The following is a 24,029-nucleotide window of genomic DNA, read 5'->3' as shown; positions in this document are numbered from 1 at the left end:
CCATCCCTACACCTTCCACGTGGCATCAGAGGTCACATCCCTACCACCGCACTGCGGGACAATAAGGACAACCACAGCTTCACCCCTTTCCTGCTCGGAGGAAGCCAGCCAAGTAGATTAATACAGGATAAAAAACATCCTAGAAGCTTGGATGGGGAAAACACAGGACAAATGGCATAACTCTGCAGTGCTAGGCTCCCTGTGCAAATACTACAACAGGAACTTCATGGGGTACCTCCAGTGGAGTTGGGGAACAGTTACATTCCCTGGCACCCTCAGGCTTCCCAGCACAGGAAGTATTAATATCAACTTCCATTGTATGCTGGCATTCTCATGCTCTATATCCAAACCACCCTGATGTTACATGGGTGGGACTGCCACCTGCATCTTTACTATATTATAGTAACTTGCCACAGAGCTACTTTAGTGATTCCCTGCCCTCACCAACAACAACATTGGTATGGAGGGGAATATTCATTAAAAATAATCCACATCATCAGCCAAATCCTGGCTTTGCTTTGCCCAGTCAAGTGTTCCTGCTGACTATTTGAATGAGTTTGGGGAGCAGAAGACAATCAGCACCTCTTCAGTCTTCAAAGGAAAGGCTGCATGCAATGTGTAAAAGCATTCTTTTCCACTTCTGCATCACTTCAACTACTGAAGTAATTATGTGAAGACTGTGTAAAAATATTACCATAGTGAAGCTCTTAAATGAAGAAGCCACTGCTAGTAAGCACTTAGTGTAAAGTTGACTTTTGTCATTTTGCTACAGTTTCACTTATTATTCTAGTACCATTAAACTCAAAGACTTCCATTTCTATCTTTTCAGTTACCTATAATTTAGATTTATGTCAAACCACAAATTAAACTGAACATTGTAGCTCAAACAAGTTTGTGAAGGTGACATGCAAAAAATTTTTAGTTGAGTTTGTGCCTCTTTTTTATTATCTATGAAGGCAACCTAAAAAGGATTCTTCAAGACAGTTTCCCAAGCCAGATTTTATTTCTGCTCTTTAAATCTATCTATATATCTGTCAAGACATATGGTGTTTCCTAGATTAGCAGATTTCTCAGCTATGTATTTGTGAACTATCATGCTTTCACAGCTGCAGCTTCAGTTAACGTCCCAGACATTTGGGGATGTTAACCAGGTGTTAATTTAAAAAAGTAAATAGACTACAAATCCCTTCCCACCAACTCCTCAGTTTCTTTAATCTTATAAAATAAATTTACTAGTTCTCCTGTCACTATAGACTTTTCCAGGCAAAAAGAGAGAAAACCAAATATTGTTTTCCTTTGGAGTCACTTCCCAAACTACCCCTTCACAGCAACAGGGGAAAATTTAATACTTAACATATATTTGTTTAAAGAATTTATTGTATAAAATTATGATTGGCATGAAATAGAAATAGTTCTTTTTAATGCATATTTCCCATTAACCTGTACACAAGTATTACAAGCATCAAGCAAAATGCAATAATTCTAAGAACTAATTCCATACTACAAAAAGCATTCACATAGTGAAGCTACTCTGGTTACAAAATATTAAATAAAAGCACTTCAAAATATGTATTTGGGAAATGTAATTAAATGAGCAATGCTTGCTTAAATTAGTTAAACAAATAAAACACCTCACACACATACACAAATACAACTTTGTTGGTTCAACCCACATGGAGTAAAGTTCAGATCCATTCATTTACTGGGATTATTCTTGGAAGGGGGGAAAAAAAAAAAAAACATTGTTACGAAAGGGATCAATCATTATTTGATGACATATAATGCCATCAAGTAGTAATCCAGCTCTCATGAGTTTTCATACAGAGAGGAATGCAGTTGTTGGGAGACCAACATGTGCAAACACACATACACCTCAAGGCATGTACCAATTTTCTCTTTAAAAAGACATTTCAAACTTCACTGCTTAATTTAGCTAATTCAGCTCCTGAGGTCACAAGACCTAAGAACAGGGGTCTACAAAAGATACTTACACATTTAATGTAATTTTACTTGCACTACTGCGAAGTCTGTAGATGTCAATTTTTTTTAAATATGATACATCCTCACTATAAGACTGTTAAAAGGTTACCAAATCTCTGCTTCCCAGCTACCTTGAAGGCCCTTGTCCTCTACAGCAAGTGATTCATTTAATCACTGGTAAATCCTGTGCTTGCACATCCTAACAGCAGCCTTACACGAAGGAGGTACTGTAATAAGCAATTACATTCTAAACACAGAATTTCAAAAGACCAGAAATTATTTTTACAGCTTAAAACAAAATAACTACAAAGGTCATTTCTCAAAAGAAAAGGTAATAAATCCAGCTATTTTTGTGCCGGTTACTGTTCATCTGTTTGAGGCAGCTGAGGAGTGTTTGTATGTATATCTACAGTATGTAACTCACACATACAAATATCTACACACACAAGCACTAACATACTGAAGATCAATCCACAGCTCACACAAAAGGAGCACTATCCCATAATTCTAGTATAATTTTATCTTTTTCAAAATGGATTCTGAATTCCTGAGTCTCAAAGACACTGCTGTCCTTTTCTATTAATTGATCTGAAGGAAAGTCTCTAGTTTGCATTTCTCCTAAGGGTACAATAGTTTAAATCTTTTTAAAATGTAATGAGGGGGAAAAGAGTGACTGGGATCAGTTTGATTTTTTTAAAGCATTTTTAAAAGGAATAAAGGATCTTCACCACTATATAATGAAGGCCACCTAAGTCTAAGACCTCTTATGCTAGTATACCAACATTTTTGTGGCAGGGAGAGATTTAGGTCCCTGTTCTTAACTGTATGCATTATGTGCAATGAAAACAAAAATCCGTCCTTTAAATAAATTGGTTAAAAAAAAAATGTATAAATAGAATTGCAATGGAACAGCCCTTTTGTTACAATCCACGTGGTAAAGTCACTGGAGCAGATAACTCATGAGTTCTCCCTCAGATAGTGCTATATTCACCATAACCTATTATGTCCTCTATAATTTCCCTTTTACTTTGCATATTACACAGTGTAACTTAAAATGTTATTTAAGAGCACTTCAGTCCCGCGATGTAGGATTTAAGCTTGTGTGAATAAGTACAAGTGGCTCTGCAACATTTCAATGATTTACAAAAATACATTCAACCAAAAATTTATATAGGATTCTCTTTTTAAAATAAAAAATGGGGGGAAAGCCAAATGGTCCCATAATTAGCAAAGTAATACACTATCATTTCTGGAAATATTTACAAAGCAAAGCACATTCAAGAGTATTGTACATTGAATTGCATACTTTTTACTCATTCATCTTTATCAGTAATAAAGATCTACTGTATATAATTATTCAACCTTATAAATAATGCTAAGCAGAAAAATATTTACCTCTAGGCCATTTTTATCAGTTTCTAAGAGCAAACACAAAACAAAATCTAAAGTGCAGGCTACAGATCATGACAGGCATAATAAAGGACAAAAGGTGCAGTGATTTGCATCTACATTTCGAAGTTGGTTAAACATCTATTGTTCCTTGCTAAATATCACCCTCCTTGTGCAATTTAATAACTGGTGAGTTGGTCTATGTCACAGTACAACCTGTAACCGCTTGGCTTTGTTTTTTTACACCGGTTATAGTTGTCCATAGCCATTTCTAGGTAATAGCTTAGGTTTACAAAGCCTTATATTTTTAATACTTTAAATCACACAATATTGATCCCCCCCCCCGAAAATGTTATTGTCCTCTTGTTGCAGAATGTTGTTGAAGAAGTGATGCTTGGCTGGCTGCCTGGAGCAAAGGAAGTTTTCATTTCCATTTCACATGCTACGATAGCTGCGTTCAATTCCACTTGAGCTCGGTGAACAACATAAAACATGAGACCGAAGCTTATAACAATCTATGAATAAAACAAACACACTGCAATTGAAAAAATATATAGCTAAAAACAGGAATACAAAGCAAATACTTTAGGTGAAGCATTAAGATAAGGAGTTCTCAGTACACAGCTTTATAGATCACTTGTTAATATTTAGAGGTAAATGCATTCAGAGGAAGATAAACCTAACCAATAGGTTAATCCATGTCTAATACACTGCCATTGATATGTGAGAAGCCAGAGATTAGATGGGACTTCAGAATTGGCAGGCGCTGTAAATCTAGGTGCTTTCTTCCATATGTTGTCATTGACAAACTTGTAAAGGTGAGTTTTGCTATTCATTTCCTGGTAAAGAAATCCCTCCACCTACCCGCATGAGCGGGTGCGAACCAAGACACTTCCCTAGTAGGTATCAAGCACAAGAGCACAGACAGCTGCAACAGCACAGGAGGCAGCAAACAGAGCTGTAAACAGGGGAGTTTGAGTGGGAGGTTGGCGGGGGAGGGGAGGGGAGGGGTGTAAAAGCCAGGCAAAGGCTACTGAAGGGATTGTGTGGTGTTCTAGCAGTGTTTTGGTGCTTGTTGGGGGTTTGTTTTGCTGTGGGTGATGGTGTTTTGGTGTGGTTTGTGTTTCCCGGACTAACAGTATTTAGGTGGGAAGACTGTGACAGATACAGAGGCAGCAGCAGGAGTGACCCAAGTAGTGGAAGACACAATGAAGAGGACTGGATGTAGAAGCTGCAGCATGTACATGATCCTGGAGGGGGTACCTGGAAAGAGTTTCGTCTGCATGAAGTGCCGCCTGATAGAGCTGATGGAAGAAAAGATCCAAGGATTGGAGATGCAGGTGGAAACTCTGGTCGAGTTTAGAAGGGGGTTTGAGCGGATGATGGAGCAAAGATATGAGGAGGCTGAAGAGGAAAGCTCAGACTTGCAGATGGAAGCAGGACCAAAGAACTGAGGGGATACTGCTGGGTGAGGAAAGTGGACAGTGGAAGCATGTGACTAAGAGAACCAGGAAGAAGAAAAGATGGGCTAGTGAAGGAGAAAGAGCTCAGGAACAGGTTTGCGGAGCTGGAAAATGAAGGGGCATGGCAGGTGGTCACTGAAGGTGAGAGAGCAAGGAAGAAGAGAAGAGAAGCTACTCTTATAGGAAGAGGGCAAGAGTCAACAGAGATAACACCAAATAGGAGCCCCAGGAGGATATGGGATGGGTTGCAGAGGATTGCAAGGGACAATAGGAATAGAGAGGACATACAGCCAGAGGGAAGAGGGGATAGACTGGAGAATCGCACCATTGCCAAGAAAAGGCAGGTCTACGTGATTGGGGACTCCTTACTGAAAAGGATAGACAGGCCTGTAACAAGAGCTGATCCAGAGAACAAAAGGGTGTGCTGTCTGCCAGGTGCTAAGATACGAGATGTGGACCTGAGGCTGAAGAGGAGCCTACCGGGAGCAGGAAAGAATCTACTGATTGTCCTTCATGTGGGAACAAACGATAACGGCTAGATTCTCGCTGGAACGTATTAAGGGAGACTATGCCAGGCTGGGGAAGATGCTTAAGGAAATTGAGGCTCAGGTGATCTTCAGTGGGATTCTGCCTGTTCCGAGAGAAGGGAAACAAAGGTGTGACAAGATTATGATGCTCAACAGATGGCTCAGGCAGTGGTGCTATAAGGAGGGCTTTCGGATGTATGGCCACTGGGAAGCATTCATGGACAGAGGACTGTTCTCTCGGATTGGACTTCATCTGAGTAAGGAGGGAAATAGACTTCTAGGATGGAGGACGGCACAACTGATCAAGAGAGCTTTAAACTAGGAATTGGGGGGAGATGGTTCGGAGATGTCCAGGTAATCTCCACACCTGATTTTAACATTGAGAGGGAAGAAAAGATACAGCCGTGGGTAGGAGAATGGACATAAGGAGGAAGGGTAGTGTACATACTAGTCTAATAGGTGATACTGGCGATAGAATGTCTGTGCCTAATCGGGTAAAGAACGTGACCAAGGCCAAACAGCAAAAATTAAGATGTTTGTACACTAATGCAGGAGACTAGATAACAAAATGGAGGAACTAGAGCTACTGGTGCAGGAAGTGAAACCAGATATTATAGGGATAACAGAAACATGGTGGAATAGTGGTCATGACTGGACTACAGCTATTGAAGAGTATGTGCTGTTTAGGAAAGACATAAATAAAGACACAGGTGGTGGAGTAGCATTGTATATCAATGAGGTAGACTGTAAAGAAATAAGAAGTGATGGAATGGATAAGAGTCTGTCTGGGCAAAAATCACATCGGGGAAGAAAGCTACTAGAGCCTCCCCCGGGATAGTGCTTGGGGTGTGCTATAGACCGCCGGGATCCGATCTGGATATGGATAGAGACCTCTGAATGTTTTTAATGAAGTAACTACAAATGGGAATTGTGTGACCATGGGAAACTAACTTCCCAGATATAGACTGGAGGACAAGTGCTAGTAATAATAATAGGGCTCAGATTTTCCTGGATGCGATAGCTGATGGATTCCTTCACCAAGTAGTTGCAGAACCAACAAGAGGGGATGCCATTTTAGATTTGGTTTTGGTGAGTAGTGAGGACATCATAGAACGTTGTCGGGGACAGCCTTGGTTCGAGCAATCATGACTAATTCAGTTCAAATGGAAGGATAAATAAAGATAGATCTGTGACTAGGACTTTTGATTTCAAAAGAGATAACCTTAAAAAAATTAAGGAAATTAGTTAGGGAAGTGGATTGGACTGAAGAACTTGTGGATCTAAAGGAGGCGGCGGCCTGGAATTACTTCAAGTCAAAGTTGCAGAAACTATCAGAAGCCTGCACCCCAAGAATAGGCAGGAGTTGTAGACCAAGCTGGATAAGCAAGAACCTTTGAGAGGTGATTAAGAAAAAGAAGAAAGCCTACAAGGAGTGGAAGATGGGAGGGATTAGAAGGAAAGCTACCTTATTGAGGTCAGAACATGTGGGAATAATGTAGAGTTGGACCCTGCAAAGGGAATTAAAACCAACAGTAAAAGGTTCTATAGCCACATAAATGAGAAGAAAACAAAGAAAGAAGAAGTGGGACCGCTAAACACTGAGGATGGAGTGGAGGTTAAGGATAATCTAGGCATGGCCCAATATCTAAACAAATCCTTTGCCTCAGTCTTTAATGAGGCTAATGAGGAGCTTAGGGATAACGGTAGGACGACATGGGAAGGAGGATATGGAGGTAGATATTACCACATCTGAGGTAGAAGCCAAACTTGAACAGCTTAATGGGACTAAACTGGGGGGCCCAGATAATCTTCATCCAAAAATATTAAAGGAAACTGACACATGAAATTGCAAGCCCATTAGTAAAAACTTTTAATGAATCTGTAAATTCAGGGGTTGTACCGTATGACTGGAGAATTGCTAACATAGTTCCTATTTTTAAGAAAGGGAAAAAAGTGGTTCGGGTAACTATAGGCCTGTTAGTTTGACATCTGTAGTATGCAAGGTCTTGGAAAAAATTTTGAAGGAGAAAGTAGTTAAGGACATTGAGGTCAATGGTAATTGGGACAAAATACAACATGGTTTTACAAAAGATAGATTGTGTCAAACCAACCTGATCACCTTCTTTGAGAAGGTAACAGATTTGTTAGACAAAGGAAACGCAGTGGATCTAATTTATCTCTATTTCAGTAGGGCATTTGATACGGTTACACATGAGGAATTATTAACTAAATTAGAAAAGATGGGCTCAATATGAAAATTGAAAGGTGGATAAAGAACTGGTTAAAGGGGAGACTACAACGGGTCATGCTGAAAGGTGAACTATCAGGCTGGAAGGAGGTTACTAGTGGAGTTCCTCAGGGATCGGTTTTGGGACCAATCTTATTTAATCTTTTTATTACTGACCTTGGCACAAAAAGTGGGAATGTGCTAACAAAGTTTGCAGATGACACGAAGCTGGGAGGTATTGCCAATTCAGAGAAGGACTGGGATATCATACAGGAAGATCTGGATGATCTTGTAAACTGGAGTAATAGTGAAAAGTGCAAGGTCATGCATTTAGGGATCAACAACAAGAATTTTTGTTATAAACTGGGGACGCCTCATTTGGAAGTAACAGAGGAGGAGAAGGACCTCGGAGTATTGGTTGATCACAGGATGACTGAGCCGCCAAAGTGATATGGCCGTGAAAAAAGTTAACGCGGTCTTGGGATGCATCAGGCGAGGTATTTCCAGTAAAGATAAGGAGGTGATATTAACGCGGTCTTGGGATGCATCAGGCGAGGTATTTCCAGTAAAGATAAGGAGGTGATAGTACCGTTGTACACGGCACTGGGTGAGACTTCATCTGGAATACTGTGTGAAGTTCTGGTCTCCCATCTTTAAGAAAGATGAATTCAAACTGGAACAGGTACAGAGAAGTGCTACTAGGATGATCCAAGGAATGGAAAACCTGTCTTATGAAAGGGGACTCAAGGAGCTTGGCTTGTTTAGCCTAACCAAAAGAAGGCTGAGGGGAGATATGATTGCTCTCTATAAATATATCAGAGGGATAAATACCACAGAGGGAGAGGAATTATTTAAGCTCAGTACCAATGTAGACACAAGAACAAATGGATATAAACTGGCCATCAGGAAGTTTAGACTTGAAATTAGACGAAGGTTTCTAACCATCAAAGGAGTGAAGTTCTGGAACAGCCTTCCAAGGGAAGCAGTGGGGGCAAAACACATATCTGGCTTCAAGACTAAGCTTGATAAGTTTATGGAAGGGATATATATGATATGATGGGATTGCCAAAATTAGGCTATTAATTGATCTTCAACTATTAGCAGTAGATATGCCCAATGGCCTGAGATGGGATGTTAGATGGGGTGGGATCTGAGTTACTACAGAGAATTCTTTCCTGGGTGTCTGGCAGGTGAGTCTTGCCCACATGCTCAGGGTTTAGCTGATCGCCATATTTGGGGTTGGGAAGGAATTTTCCTCCAGGGCAGAAAAAGGCAAAATATCATTCTGGAGTGTATTAATAAGAGTGTTGTATATAAGACACGGGAGGTAGTTGTCCCACTCTACTTGGCACCGGTGAGGCCTCAGCTGGAGTACTGTGTGCAGCTCTGGGCACCATGCTTTAGGAAAGATGTGGGCAAATTGGAGAGAGTTGAGAGAAGAGCAACAAAAATGTTTAGAAGGTTTAGAAAACCTGACCTATGACGAAAGGTTAAAAAACACTGAGCATGTTTCATCTTGAGAAAATACGACCAAAGAGGGACCTGATAACAGTCTTCAAATATGTTAAGGGCTGTTATAAAGAAGACTGATCAATTGTTCTCCATGTCCACCGAAGGTAGAACAAGAAGCAATGGGGTTAATCCGCAGTAAGGGAGATTTAGGTTAGATATTAGGAAAAGCTGTCTAACTATAAGGGTAGTTAAGCTCTGGAATAAGGAAGGTTGGGGAATCCGCATCCCTGCAGGATTTTAAAAACAGTTTGGACAAGCATCCATCCAGGGATGGTCAGGTTTACTCGGTAGTGCACAGGAGGCTTGGTAGTCAGCACAGGAGGCTGGACTTGACGTCTCAAGGCCCCTTACAGCCCTACATTTCTAGGATTCTATAATTTATGAGCTTCACTGGAAATATAGATAGGATGGAGGTCTCTTGTGTATAGATGGAGATAAGGCTGGGTTATAAAATTAAGGTTGACTTTAGGAATTAATCTTCAAAAATTCCCTGCTTTTACAGCATGGAGGAGGGTTGGGATTTTTGTGTGTTGATTTTAAGGGCATTACAGTCTCAATCTGAATTGAATGGGTGTCTGGGATTCCCCCCCACCCCAACTGAGGCCTTTTTCGTACTCTTGTAATTAAAAAAAAAAAAACAGTTGAATAGGTTTTGCTTCTTAAGGCCTATGTATTTTCAGTGATGTCCTAAAGTTAACTCTACCAGCAGTGTGTTGTTTCAGTGGAGTCTCAGCTATGATTGTCAGGGGAATGACGCTCAAACACAAAACTGCTTTCTCGCTGTTCAAAACACAGGTACCACTTTAAGAGGTTACCCCACTTTAGGTAGGTCTAGCAGAACTAAACAATCCCAAATAAACAGACTTTAGCTTAGAGAGAACTTCCTCTGACCCTCCAAAAAAACTTAACCCCACAGACCCTAAAATTCCCACGTGTAAGGAATTTGAGTTTGCATTAAGGACCATCACATATAAAATACTTTTATATAAAGCCATCTGAAACAGCAGTGGACCCCAAAAAAAAAAAAAACCCACCTAAAAACACTTCAGTGCAAGATATGAAATAGCAACCTGTTTCAAACCTCCCAACATAAATTAACTTCAAATGTTCCATAGAAACAAAATTCTTCTCTGAGCAGAGGCTACACTTGAAAGTTTTCAGTCAGAAGACAGTTTTAGTCAGAAACTTACAAAGAGGTGATAAGGAATTCAAAATAGGGCTTAGAATATAAGTTGTTTTGCAACCTGAAAAAAGGATTCTGGAAGGATAAAAGTAATTTCAAAATATTGCTTCCTACATTAAACGCACCACATACTCACAGACAAATAGGAACACCACAAAACAAAACTGTTATTAAATCTTAGCTGAATAGTCTCACTACTCCTGTTGCTCATGTTTTCATTTAACCTCATTTAAGGCAACAGTCAACTTCACCTTTAGGTTCCGCAGCAGCACAATGTGAAATGTTTTGTTGTGAACACTGCAGGGAAATGTTAATTGGCTTGAAAACTGTTTCAGTGAGATTTAAACAAAAAAAACAAAAAAAAAAAACCCACAGAAACATGGCTACTCTTCTCCTCTATTTTAAAAGTTTATATGGAGATATAAAACCTAAATTTGGAGTCACATTTGACCTGACATTGTCCCTTTATGTGGTCACCACAGGCGCTGGCTTCCTCTGGGCCCCGGGGGCTGCCCCCATCCACTCCCTTCCTCCAAGCCCCCACCCTTACCCCTTCTCACCCCCCGCTCCGCCTCTTCCTGAAAGATTCCACCCCCTCCCCATAGTGCACCCCATCCTGCTCTCCCCCCCCAGCGCCTCCTGCACACTGTAGAACAGCTGATCGCAGAGGACAGGGGCGCTGGGGGGGGGAAGATGAGTAGATTGGCAGAGCTGCCAGCAGATAGAAGGTGCTGGGGAGGGCAGGGGGGAGCTGGCTGCCGGTGGGTGCTAAGCACCTGCTAATTTTTTTCCGTGAGCGCTCCATGGCTGGAGCACCCACAGAGTCGGCACCTATGGCAGTCACTATTTGACATGGGAAGCACTCACCACTGAAATAGAGTCGCCTCCAGGGTGAAGTGTGGCAAATCATTCTGCCCCACGGATAATCACTTGTTCTTAGAAAAGCAAATTAATAAGAACTTTCCAAATGGAACTACAGAAGAAATTCCAAGTAGGCAGAAGTAACTACTAACACTGAAACTGGGCAAGGGCAGCAAGATTAATACCATTCAAAAAGTGCCGCAGAATCTTTGACAACAAATGATCAAATTCTCATCTAAGCCTCATCTGAAAGACAGCACTTTCAGCAGTACAATATCCCATACATAGCACAAAGCTGAGGATGGTTCACTCCCAGCTGAGAAACCTGCCAACTACTACCACCACAAAAATGAATCAAGGGCTGGGGGAAAAATGCCCTACAGTGACAGATTTACAGAACTCAATACGTTTAATTTATCAAAAAGAAGATAGACAGTGTAATCAAGTCATCTCTCAAAGTACCACCACCAGGGCCAAATCTATTAACTCCATAAAGATTGATAAAACAGTCAAAAGTGATATAACTTCACACACTTCCTGTCTGAGTGGCATGCTCCAGAGGTCCCAAACATCCAAAACAGCATTTTACATTGGTATCCTGCAAATTACAAATCAAGACTCTGTCCTTACAGTTTGCTGCATACAGGCAGAGACCCTCTGAAGTCAATGGGGCTCCATATGGGTGAAGGTATCTTTTTGCGTACAAGTTACAGGATCAGTGCCCAAGATATTTAACATTTATTACTAATTTTACACATTGAAATATATGATTTTGACTCTCCCCTTGCCCCAAACCAGATTAACTTCTGCTGTCATTTGATAAAGCTAGGTTAAATAGTTAAATTTGACAAATTTAGCCTTTGTTTGCAAACTGTGCAGGAAGAATTTAACAAATTTAGGAAAATTTTATTCAGGATTACTCACCAAACAGCTTCTAAAACTATCTGATCTGTCAATTGAACATTCATACCAAAATGTTCATAAGCAATGTTCAAAATTCAAGTTATTGTTTAGTTCTAATTGGATGTATGTGTGTCATATACTCTTATTTCCATTGCCTGATTGAATAAACTTTTAGACTCAGGTTTCTCCTTTAAGTTCAAAATTTGCAGTCTATGAATAGTCTCTAATGTTCATTTAGATTTGGCCATTTCAACAAACATTACTGCCAGTAAGCTTGTCCCTTAGAACATTCACTGAAAGCAACCACAAAAGCAGCTAAAGCAAATCACATTTCATATTTCAGAAATGTTCAGAGTAGTAGTTTTTTTAAAGCTATTTACTCAGCTCTAAGTTACTCATTAGGGCCCAAATGTTGAGTCCAGGTAGCCAGGCAAAGTGCTGGGAAAAAGCATGAGAAGCGGGTGGTGGTGGTGAATCGAAGGACTCCTCCAGTAACTGATCCTTCCCCCACTTCTTCAGTCACTTCTTCTGATCCCTTCTTATATCCAGCCCCCCAACGTGCAGCTGAACCATGCCATTTCCACTACATAGGCAGCTTCTGTATCCATGAAGGAGGTGGCTAGATTTAGCCCTTAGCAATTTTTAAAACAACCACCACAGCACTAGCCCAGTAACAGAGCTTCATAAGTAAAATGAAAGATGTTCAAATAACCTTTTTATTTTCTCTCATTATCTTTCCAGTTTATTTAACCCATGCTCTTACATAGATGTCAATATTCTCAAGCAAGCTTCATCAGCAAACAAGTAGCACATACAAATTTATTTAAATGGAGCCTGGTGTTGATTTTCTATCTTATTCTTTTTATAAAGAGGTTTTATGATTATAAAAGTTGAACAAGACAACTACAGTATAACAACAAGGAATCCGGTGGCACCTTAAAGACTAACAGTTTTATCTGGGCATAAACTTTCATGGGCTAGAACTCACTTCATCACCTGAGTGAAAATTACAGATGCAGGCATTGTTATACTGACACATGAAGAGAAGGGAGTTACCTCCATAGATGAGGAGGTGTCAATTCCAGGAGAGGCAAAGCTGCTTTTGTAAGGAGCCAGCCACTCCCAGTCCCTATTCAGGCCCAAATTAATGGTGTTCAATTTGCAAATGAATTTTAGTTCTGCTGCTTCTCTTTAAAGTCTGTTTCTGAAGTTTTTTTGTTCAAGTATAGCTACTTTTAAATCTGTTATAGAATGTCCAAAAAGATTGAAGTGTTCTCCTACTGGCTTTTGTATGTTACCATTCCTGATGTCCGATTTGTGTCCATTTATTCTTTTACATAGGGACTGTCCAATTTGGCCAATGTACAGGCAGAGGGGCACTGCTGGCATATATAGCATTAGGAGACGTGCAGGTGAATGAGCCTCTGATGGTGTGGCTGATGCGGTTGGGTCCTCTGATGGTGTCGCTAGAATAGATATGGGGACAGAGTAGGCAGTGAGGTTTGCTACAGGGATGTTTTTGTGGATACAGACTAACACGGCTACCCCCTGATACTTAACTACAGTATGATCTGCAAATTTGCAAGCAAATGGTTGCAACTGCTATTCAAATCCAAACCAATATAAAATCAACTGACAGTGTCAGGTGATGCTTTAATGCCTATTCTGCTACTAGTATAGCAATGCCAGTTCACCATGCTCCCCATTCATGGGATCTAACAATGTTGCTCGCTACCTAGGATTTAATGACATCTTGACTGTATATCAACTCTTGTGTAAATAACAGAGGTCTATAAAATCATGAATTGTATGGAGAATGTGAACAGGGAAATGTTATTTACCACCTCACATAACACAAGAACCAGGGGTCACGCAATGAAATTAATAGGCAGCAGGTTTAAAAACAAAACAGAGGAAATACCACTTCACACAATCCACAATCAAGCCATGGAACTCATTTAGACATGGGACGTTGTGAAGGCCAAAAGAGTAACTGGGTTAAAAAAAAATTAGGTAAATTCCTGGAGGATAGTTCCATCAATGGCTATTAGCCAATATGGTCAGGGACACAACATCATGCTCCAAATGTCCCTAAATTTCTGACTGCCTGAAGCTTTCACTGAACAACAGGGAATGGATCATTCAATAATTGCCCTGTTCTCTTCATTCTCTCTGAGGTATCTGGTACTGATCACTGTCAGAAGACAGGATACTGGGCTGGCTGGACCACTGGTCTGACCCAGAATGACCATTGTTATGTTTTTAATACCTACTTCGCATTAAGTCAGAATTACTTTCTAAATGGGGATGTTTCAATAGGCCACCACTACAACCACTTATTTCTATAGCAACTTTCATCTAAAAGAACTGTACAAGTTGGGATCGTTCTATACTCTTCTAATACTGACGCACAGCCAATACTGGAATGGAACCAGGCAGATATCTGGGCTTACAGGAGGCTCCAAAGTGGAGTGAATGTTTACTGCCCTAATGGCTCACTATGACAGCAGAGACTAGCGGAGCTCATTAGCACTCCAAACACAACCTCTCATCTCCCTATATTGCCCTTATATTGGAGGCTGGAGAAGCTGGTGGAGGAGGAACCAGCTATGCTGATTCTATGTCAGATGCACATACACTGGAGGGGGAAATCCCCTCCTGGGAGATCCACTGGCTTTTCGACCCTTTGCACCACCGGAGGCACAAAACGGACAGATCACAGCAAAGACTCTTGCCCATCATCACTAACAGCGTACTAGTACCTAAAATCATGTTAGGACACTGGTTCAGTAACAACTCAAAGAAGATTGCCCCACCCACTGAATCACCAGTATTCCAGCTGGATTTTCCTAGCATGTCTCCCATTAGTTGGAGGATGAACAAAATCACAACCCTAAAGTAGTATGGCTACATGGCAAAAAATAATAATAATAATAATTTCCAAATGTAACTGCTTTCTCTCCAGTCACCCGAACTACAATAAATATACTGGCTTTAAGATTAATGACTAAGAAAATAATATTAAATCATTTTTAAAAACCACTCACCTGTAAAGTAAATATAAAATAGCCACTAACACTTTGTTCTGCAATGACATCTTCCATGGTTCGCAAAGTGGTGCCTAAGTAGGAGTTTAGGAGCTGAGTAGGAAGCAGTCCAACTGAGGAAGCCATCAGATAGTTGGGTAAAGATAGATCTGTAATCTAAATGAAATCAAGCGTGAAAAGCAATGTACAATTCCGATATAATTTTCCCATAACCAGTCTGACTGCCTTCCCCACAACTGTCTAAGCAAAAGTTTAGAATTCATTGTATTACAATATTCTGAAAATGACTGAGTGCAAAAGTTCCATAAAAGATCAATTCAATAAGGTAATACTTTTAAACTTGCCATTTTAAAATTCTGTTCAATTACATTTCATCTTTTGCTAGGCTGCATCTTCAACTGGACGTCCTAAGGATGCAATTACACTATCCCTTTGCTTTGTCTGCTTCATAATGGTGAGCAGAAAGAGCACTGCAGTTTATAAGAAACTTGTTCTCAGAACGAAACTAGGATATCGGGTGACAAAGGCTTAGAAGACATGAAGTGAAATTTGGTGCCTATCAGCCTTTGTTTTCATATCATTTCAAGTGCATAACAAACTGAGAAAAATGTAAATGTTTATTAGAAAGTATAACGTGTTCAACATTTTCATTTAGGAAATAAAATTTAGTTAAAATGCATGAAGTGTAGCTACAATATTTCTGTAAGGAAAAAAATATGACTCATTTAGAACATCCTTCATAGAAAGTTTTTTATATTACATTTTAATTGGCCCAGAATATGAATTAGAGCTAGCCAGATCCTTCTGAAAGTGGTGTTAAAAAACAGGAAAAAGAAGAAAGTGTAAATATTCTTTTGAGTCCCCTTCTCCTGCCCCGATGATCCCAGAGTTTTTTTTTTTTTTTTCGCATTTTGAGTAGCTCTTAACTATTGTGCAGACAATTTGTACAGGGGCAAGGTACACAGTACCAGCTAAATAAAGTCAAATGGGATCAGGAGAGGTTGAGAAATATAGAGGAATGTAAAAGATGAGAGTCCAGAAGGGTATAGGGATGCATTTCAGGCAATGAAAACAGAAGTGGGTTAAAAATAAAGTGAATTCAATTTTATGGATGCTAAGGAACATAAACTAATCTACAAGCAGATCCCTGGATTATTTTCTTTGGTGATTATGAAAGGTGTAGGTCTGACAGCTTTGGACACTGAAGTTTTCATTCTCTCCTGGCTCCAACAAAACAGGCTAAGCATTGGAAACAGCACATTCCTAGCCAATGTGATTCAATCCTGACCTGGAGGGATCACTTGTAGGGCTGAGAGAATAATTCAACTGCCCAACTCTTTCAGCCATGACCTCTCTGTGGAAGCTGTCAACAATGATGCCAACTGGCATCAACTCTGATGTGACGATCTAAGAACAAAAATAAGACCACCAACTCATTTCAAATAAAATCCCTGAAAAAGGTTACCAGAGGTTGCATGTTGGGAAAGTTTCCTTCCACTGATTTTTATGAACTGAGTACATACACTGCAAAATTTCTCTGATAACGTCGTAGGCCTCTCATTGTGGTGGTTTAAACCGTTTAGCTATAAGTAAGTGGTGTACACATCATGACATTAACAAAAATAGTCCATGAGACCAACTTGGATATTCAGTTTGTGGAATGGAGGTAAGTTTAAAATACACAGGTAAAGTAAAAATAGGTCCCCAATATACTGATCAGTCACAATAAATGATATGGTATTGAGATGTTAATAAAAATCAGAGTCTGTTAATGATAACATTGACAAATACTAGTCTTGCCAAAAAGTCATTGTCAAACATATCTATTGACTTTGGAATGGATCTAGCAATGTGTGCTTAAAGACGGGATTGCTGTGATCATTTGATTCATATACCTGTTGGAAATTTGAAGCAAGCTGTCAGTTGTTCCTAAAGAATTTCTGCAGACTATCCAACAGAACACATTAAATGAAAGAAAACAACTTCTAAAGTTCTAATTAAGCACTGAGCTTCTACAAGGAAATAACTGACAATGGCACAAATCTGTAAAAAGTCAAAGACAACAACAAAGACATCAGCAGAGTTAAGTTATTTTAAGGGCTGTGTGATGAAATAAGTGACTATTCTGTGAGTGCACCATAAAGGGCAGAGTAATTATTTTAATATTTTAGAACAGATTAAATAATTGAATATCATAGTAACATCATTTTGAAAATTAAGTCACATTGCCAAAATCCCAAAGCATTCTTAGCATGAAATATTAGTGGAAGGTTTTTTGGGGAAGGGAAAGGGAAAGATGGAAAATAAAAGATTTGGGTTTAGTTTTGTTACTCCACTGGAAGAAGATAATTTCCCACTCTTCCCAAATAACTTAGGAAGACACTTCCAAAATACATGTTGAAAATTTTGCTTGTTAGATTTGAACATACGCCAGCAACATGGCTAATATATTTTCTCGCTATGGGTGAATTGCCAGATACACGAATGATTACTCTAGACCTAATTATTTGACAGATGTTCTCAGATGACTACTACTGAAAAAAAAAAAAAAAAAAAAACACCCACACCCTGTAGGAATCTGGGCCATGGCGGAACTATGCACAGACCTCCTTTATTATCATCAAGAGGATGCAGTCAGTGCTATTACTGTCTTTAAAATACTAAAGTAGATACAAGATTTTCTAAATAGGGCCTTGTCATTAAATCTAATGGAATTGGGAAGCAAATCACAAAGAATCCTTGGGGACTTCTTCCCTTTGTGAATATATAGTAAAGCATTTTACTTGCAGATATAAGTTTGCATTTTTGATTTTGTCCTGCAACACGTAAGGACGTAAGAAATAGGAAAGACTGTTTCCAACTGAAGGAGAAGCAGACAGTAAGTTTAAAATGGGTTTGGGGTTCTTGTACATCTCATCAACCCTAGGGGAAGGCCAATAGGGTCACACTTCCTTCAGTATGCCTCCCAGTATCCAGTAAGAAATTTCCCATCAATCCCTTGGTGAGGGAGGAGGAGCTTGTGGTTTGAAAGGTAGAACAGTGAATCTCCATAATGCTCTCCAGGTTATCTGATTCTTTTCCTTTGAGGGAAAGAGCAAGGAAAGGTACCAGGCTGGCCATGGTCCAATTTCAGGTCAGAGTGCAATCCCAAAGAGGTTTCCAATGGTTACAACAATGACTTAGTTAAGTGAAAAGCCAGAAGGTATAAAATATTTCTGTGGGAAACCAGGAGGATTCCTGGGGGAGATTAATGCGTCTCCAGCAAGATTTGCATAGTTAGGGAAACAGGTTTAGTTGTGTAAGTCTTTTTCTTTCACAAAGGAGGAGGACCTTCATAAATGATCTGGAGGATGGTGTGGATTGCACTCTCAGCAAATTTGCGGATGATACTAAACTGGGAGGAGTGGTAGATACGCTGGAGGGGAGGGATAGGATACAGAAGGACCTAGACAAATTGGAGGATTGGGCCAAAAGAAATCTGATGAGGTTCAATAAGGATAAGTGCAGGGTCCTGCACTTAGGACGGAAGAACCCAATGCACAGCTACAGACTAGGGACCGAATGGCTAGGCAGCAGTTCTGCGGAAAAGGACCTAGGGGTGACAGTGGACGAGAAGCTGGATATGAGTCAGCAGTGTGCCCTTGTTGCCAAGAAGGCCAATGGCATTTTGGGATATATAAGTAGGGGCATAGCGAGCAGATCGAGGGACGTGATCGTTCCCCTCTATTCGACATTGGTGAGGCCTCATCTGGAGTACTGTGTCCAGTTTTGGGCCCCACACTTCAAGAAGGATGTGGATAAATTGGAGAGAGTCCAGCGAAGGGCAACAAAAATGATTAGGGGTCTGGAACACATGAGTTATGAGGAGAGGCTGAGGGAGCTGGGATTGTTTAGCCTGCAGAAGAGAAGAATGAGGGGGGATTTGATAGCTGTTTTCAACTACCTGAAAGGGGGTTCCAAAGAGGATGGCTCTAGACTGTTCTCAATGGTAGCAGATGACAGAACGAGGAGTAATGGTCTCAAGCTGCAGTGGGGGAGGTTTAGATTGGATATTAGGAAAAACTTTTTCACTATGAGGGTGGTGAAACACTGGAATGCGTTACCTAGGGAGGTGGTAGAATCTCCTTCCTTAGAGGTTTTTAAGGTCAGGCTTGACAAAGCCCTGGCTGGGATGATTTAACTGGGAATTGGTCCTGCTTTGAGCAGGGGGTTGGACTAGATGACCTTCTGGGGTCCCTTCCAACCCTTATATTCTATGATTCTATGATTCTATGACCACCGATCTCCCAAAGACAAAAAAAAAAAAATCCAGTCTTTCTGCTGCTGGCTCCTAGCTTTCCAAGCAGTAGCAGGGGGACATTAACAAGACTCTGAGTCAGTAGCACTGCTGCTATTCAAAACTTTTCTGGTATCAATGAAATGAACAGGGATCATGTTTCATTGGGGCGAGGGATAGCTCAGTGGTTTGAGCATTGGCCTGCTAAACCCAGGGTTGTGAGCTCAATCCTTGAGGGGGCCATTTAGGGATCTGGGGCAAATACTGGGGATTGGTCCTGCTTTGAGCAGGCGGTTGGACTAGATGACCTCCTGAGGTCCCTTCCAACCCTGATATTCTATGATTCTATGTCAATTTCACACTGGAACTGCAGAGGAAAGTTATGAGCAGCAGTACCTGCATGCACTGGCACTGGCCTTGAGGGAAGGGAAAAGAAGATTGAACAAGTAGTAGTAGAGATGCAACAATCTGCATCCCCATAAGATGTTCTTGAAACGCACATGAATAGAAGGCAGAAGAGAGTACGCTCTTTTTCCTTTCTAACAGGAGATGAAACACAAACATCAGACTCATAGCACTTCTGCATAGTGGGTAGTATATGCAAGCCTCCAGAGAGAACACAATGGAAGGAATACCAGCACCCTATCCCTCTGCAGCAGCAGAAGGGGTGGGAGGTAGGGTTGTAGGATGGGAAAAGGAGGGCTCAGCTTGTCACTTGGACATTATCCCTTGACTTCACTTGTGAGATTTCATACCCTCAATCTTTTATATCAACCTCTGGTTAATTAATATCTGTTTTGTTTTTCCAAGCTGTGAGCTTCTAAAATCTAGTTATAAAGCATGCGAACACACATTTATATAAAAACTGAACAAAGGGTATAGATATAAAATAGAAGATTCTTTTGAACACCCACATTTCTTTCTAAATCCAATCACTCAACTGTTCCTTTTGAAAAAACATCCCCTAAGATAAACAGGAAGCTTTCAGCACACACTCCAAACATATTAAGGAGTATTCTAATGAGAAAACTGCATCACCAAAGCTTAAAAATGTGCTTGAAAACTATGCTAACATAACACTTGACATCTTACAAGTAAAAGTCTCAATTTTTTCAGTCAGTTTCTACAGAAATCACAGCTTGGACCTTATACATAGAATTTATTTTGTATTTTTGTATCGTGTTAACTTGTGTGTATGCTATAGCTGCATGGGAGCGCTACTATAGTTAAGGTTGCATCATGACATCTGTTTAAAGGTCCACCGAAGTTCTCTAAAATTGGCATTCTTAGTCGGATTCATTTCAAATTTAGTGTGCATCAAGAGAGTCATGTTAGTGATCCAAATCTGGAGTCATTTGAGTTAGGGGTTGTGGAGATATAAGTCCAGGGATAAAAAAGTCATTTTTCAAAAAGTTGCCAGGTGTTTTTTTGGTTTGGTTTTGGGTTTTTTTGCTCAGAGCTACAGATCAAACTATTGATGTGATGCAAGTCAAAATGGTCTCAATCTGTTGAATATTAGTGAAGGTAGTGCGTGGCATACATTATATCTTTGGGGGACTCTGACTGAACAGTTTTTAAGAAAAATTTTACACTGCACATTTGGTAGTACAGAAAAATTACTAGAGGGTTTAAATTCAACTCCTGTAAGCGCTTTAACATCTAAACAGTTACTCAGATTGCTTTGTAATATGGTGTGCCTCATGGGGGCATGTGGTGGTGTTAGTGATCCAAATTTGGGGTCATTTGACAGAGGGGTTCCCATGGTACGCCCCCCTCCCCCCAAAAAACTAGTTTCCTTCCTTCCACTGCCTTATACTGTGGTTGGAGATTGCTACAATGTGAGAGTCCTGGTGGCAATTTTAATTTGGAGTGGAATGTAAATCGAAGTATTTAATTTAATTCTATTCCCACAATTTTTTAGGCTTTTATATGCACACCCCAGCTCTGCCAGTGCACCCCAACCCATTGTACCTGTCAGCTCTGACTACACACATGCTGTATACATAAAACTAAACAAACCCCATAATTATTCCCATCTTTCAGTTATAACAATCATAGGCTAAAAAAATTGAGAAAGAAATGGATTTTTTTGAAAGTGTCCATTTAAAGGGAATTTGCATCCTTCCTAACAAACTTGCATTTTAACCAGACTTTCTCCAGATCTAGCCAATCTCATTTAAAACAAGACTCATTCATTCTGAATCACTTTGAAAGGCAGTTCTTTTAAAACTCTTTCTCTTCTGTGATATTTTGCTTTACACTATGTTCATTTTGCATAATATACAAGACTGAGAATCTTCTACCACAACCAATCTAATAAAGTCTTGAGAATCTTTCCTTCCTCAAGCAACCCCAGAGGTGGCCTGTAAAAGCAGACGGTGGGGGGAATAGAATGCCAGATCTATCGCTGGAAGAGAGACACCCTAATTGGGGGGTTTCTGAGTAGCAGCCGTGTTAGTCTGTATCCTCTGTATCCACAAAAAGGAGTACTTGTGGCACCTTAGAGACTAACAAATTTATCTGAGCAGCGTAGCTCACGAAAGCTTATGCTCAAATAAATTTGTGAGTCTCCCAGGTGCCACAAGTCCTCCTTTTCTTTTTCCTAATTGGGGGATTCATTTTAAAAGACTGCTAAGTGGTCATATTCAAACACCACTTAGGATTACTATAACGGGAAGAACTGAGAAAAACTGTGGTTTCAGTTTGCTTACTACGTGCAAGTCACAGTCCGTATGTGGGGTCAGTTTCACTGTTTTATAGCATTACCTGTGAGGCCCAGAGCTGGCAGTCAGAGTTGTGCTGTCCTACTTTAGTCAGTGGGCACTAACATGGGCCCAAAGGTCCATCCAGGCAGAGCTGACTGCAGGATTAGACCCTGATCTTGCAACTGCATCCCTGTGGCACACCTTTGCCAGGTGCATGATACATTTGCCTAAGGCAGTTTCTGTTTGTGAAGCTCTTTCCCACATCAACAGGAGAGATTTTTCCCATCTAAAAAACTATGATGGAGAAACAACAAAAGCAGGGAACTCAGGCAACAAATAAGCTGTGTTTTGCAGTGTTCAGTGGTGTGAAAATCAGTGAAACAACATTGGGTCAGGTCCTAGAGCCCTGATGTCAAACCTCCATTGGGTGAAATCATGGCCCCACTGAAGTCAGTGGGAGACTCATATTGATTTCAATAAAGACACCCCCCACACACACACTCCCTACCGCCGCAGGCAGCCCCCTGCTTCCGGGAGCCACTCACCGAGAACACCGCGTTTTGGAGGCCGAAGGGGATGGGGGTGAGCCTGGCCAGGGCCACCACTTTGAGGCCGCTTCCTCCCTCCACTACGCGGATAACGGCGCTGAGCTTCTCGCTGCCCTGGATCCTCGCTAGCACCCAGCGGGCCAGCAGCTTCTTGCAGACCACGTGGGCGATGAAAGTGCCGATGAGGACCCCGAGCACCATCAGCCCCATGCCCAGCACGAAGCCGTACAGGTAGCCGGCGGCCACGTTCAGCACGATGTAGCCCCAGCCGCAGGGGAAGGAGACCACGATGAAGCCCACAGTGAAGAGCAGCACGCCGGCCACGCTGTCCAGGCTCTCGGCCCAGAGCAGCAGGTCCCGCACATACTGGCGCACCAGGGCCAGCGCGGCGAAGCACAGCGCGGCCAGGACGCACACGGCCAGGCAGCTCTTGCACCAGCAGGTGCCCAACAGGCAGCACGAGCAGCGCCACGTCCTGGCCTCGGGCAGCCCGGGCCCCGCGCCACCCGCCTCCGGCAGCTGGCACAGCAGCAGCTCCGAGCGCTGCAGCCCGTTCTGCCCCGGGTACGGCCCGCGCAGGAGCCCAGCCGCGTCTCCCTGGGCGCAGCCGGCCGGCTCCCCCCTTCCGCCAGCCCGGGCCAGCCAGCGGCTGAGGTCCTGCCGGGCTCCCTGGGCAGCCGCGAACTTGGCGGCCCGGGAGAGGAGCTGGAGCACGGCGCCCCCGGGGCTCCACATGCCGCCGGGCCCGGCCGGCTCTAGCCCGGCAGCGCGCTCCGCCGGGCGGGGATCGAGCCGCCGCGCTGGGCCAATGCCCGCTCCCCGAAGCCACTGGGCAGGGGCGGCCGCTCGTTCATCGCCCCGCCATGGCCCGGCTCCCGCGGCGACGAAGAGAGCGAGCTGCTGGCGGCGGGAGAGGGGCGGGCGCGCTTCGCTGCCGCCGAGCGGAGGCCGGGCGGGTTCCCGGTGCTGCGTGGGCGGCGGGTCGGGTTTACGCGGCGGCTCCGGGCTGGCGGCCCTGGCAGATGGGGAGTCCCGGGGGGCGGCCTGGTCGGCAGCGGGGCTCCATCTCCCGGCGCGCTCGGCTCCGGAGGCAGCTGAGCCCCGGCGGTGCAGATGTGGCAAATCCGGCGGCGGGGTTGCCGGGCAGGGGGCGGCGCCCAGTGGGGAGGAGGGAGGAGGCTCGGGGCGGCGGCACCTCCTCCTCCTCCTCCCCCCCCAAGCGCGGGGGCGTGGGCAGGCTCCTCGTACACCGGCCTGGCCGCGGCCACGGGGGGCTCGCAGGAAGCGCGTCTCCCCCTAGATCCCGGTGACTCCCCCTTCCTTGCCCGAGGGGGCGCCCACCCGCGCACCCCCGGGCTGTGCCACTGTGACCCCCACCGGCCGTTCCCAACTACCGCGGACCCTTCCC

The 24,029-nt window shown here is 42.4% G+C and overlaps 1 protein-coding gene across 1 annotated transcript; it reads right to left on the bottom strand.

Annotated features, from left to right (window-relative positions):
- Window positions 1-1,355: 1,355 nt before the first annotated feature.
- Window positions 1,356-23,794, bottom strand: TMEM64 (transmembrane protein 64). Its single transcript, XM_048841174.2, has 3 exons — window positions 22,619-23,794; window positions 15,093-15,248; window positions 1,356-3,884 (listed from the first exon to the last, which is right to left on the bottom strand). Exons 1-3 carry the CDS (start codon window positions 23,354-23,356, stop codon window positions 3,690-3,692), a joined length of 1,089 nt encoding a protein of 362 aa, XP_048697131.2. The 5' UTR covers window positions 23,357-23,794; the 3' UTR covers window positions 1,356-3,689.
- Window positions 23,795-24,029: the final 235 nt, after the last annotated feature.

The sequence above is a fragment of the Caretta caretta genome, chromosome 2 (genome assembly GCF_965140235.1).
Source record: "Caretta caretta isolate rCarCar2 chromosome 2, rCarCar1.hap1, whole genome shotgun sequence".
Lineage (NCBI taxonomy): Eukaryota > Metazoa > Chordata > Testudines > Cheloniidae > Caretta > Caretta caretta.
This window is presented reverse-complemented; position numbering and strand designations above follow the sequence as displayed.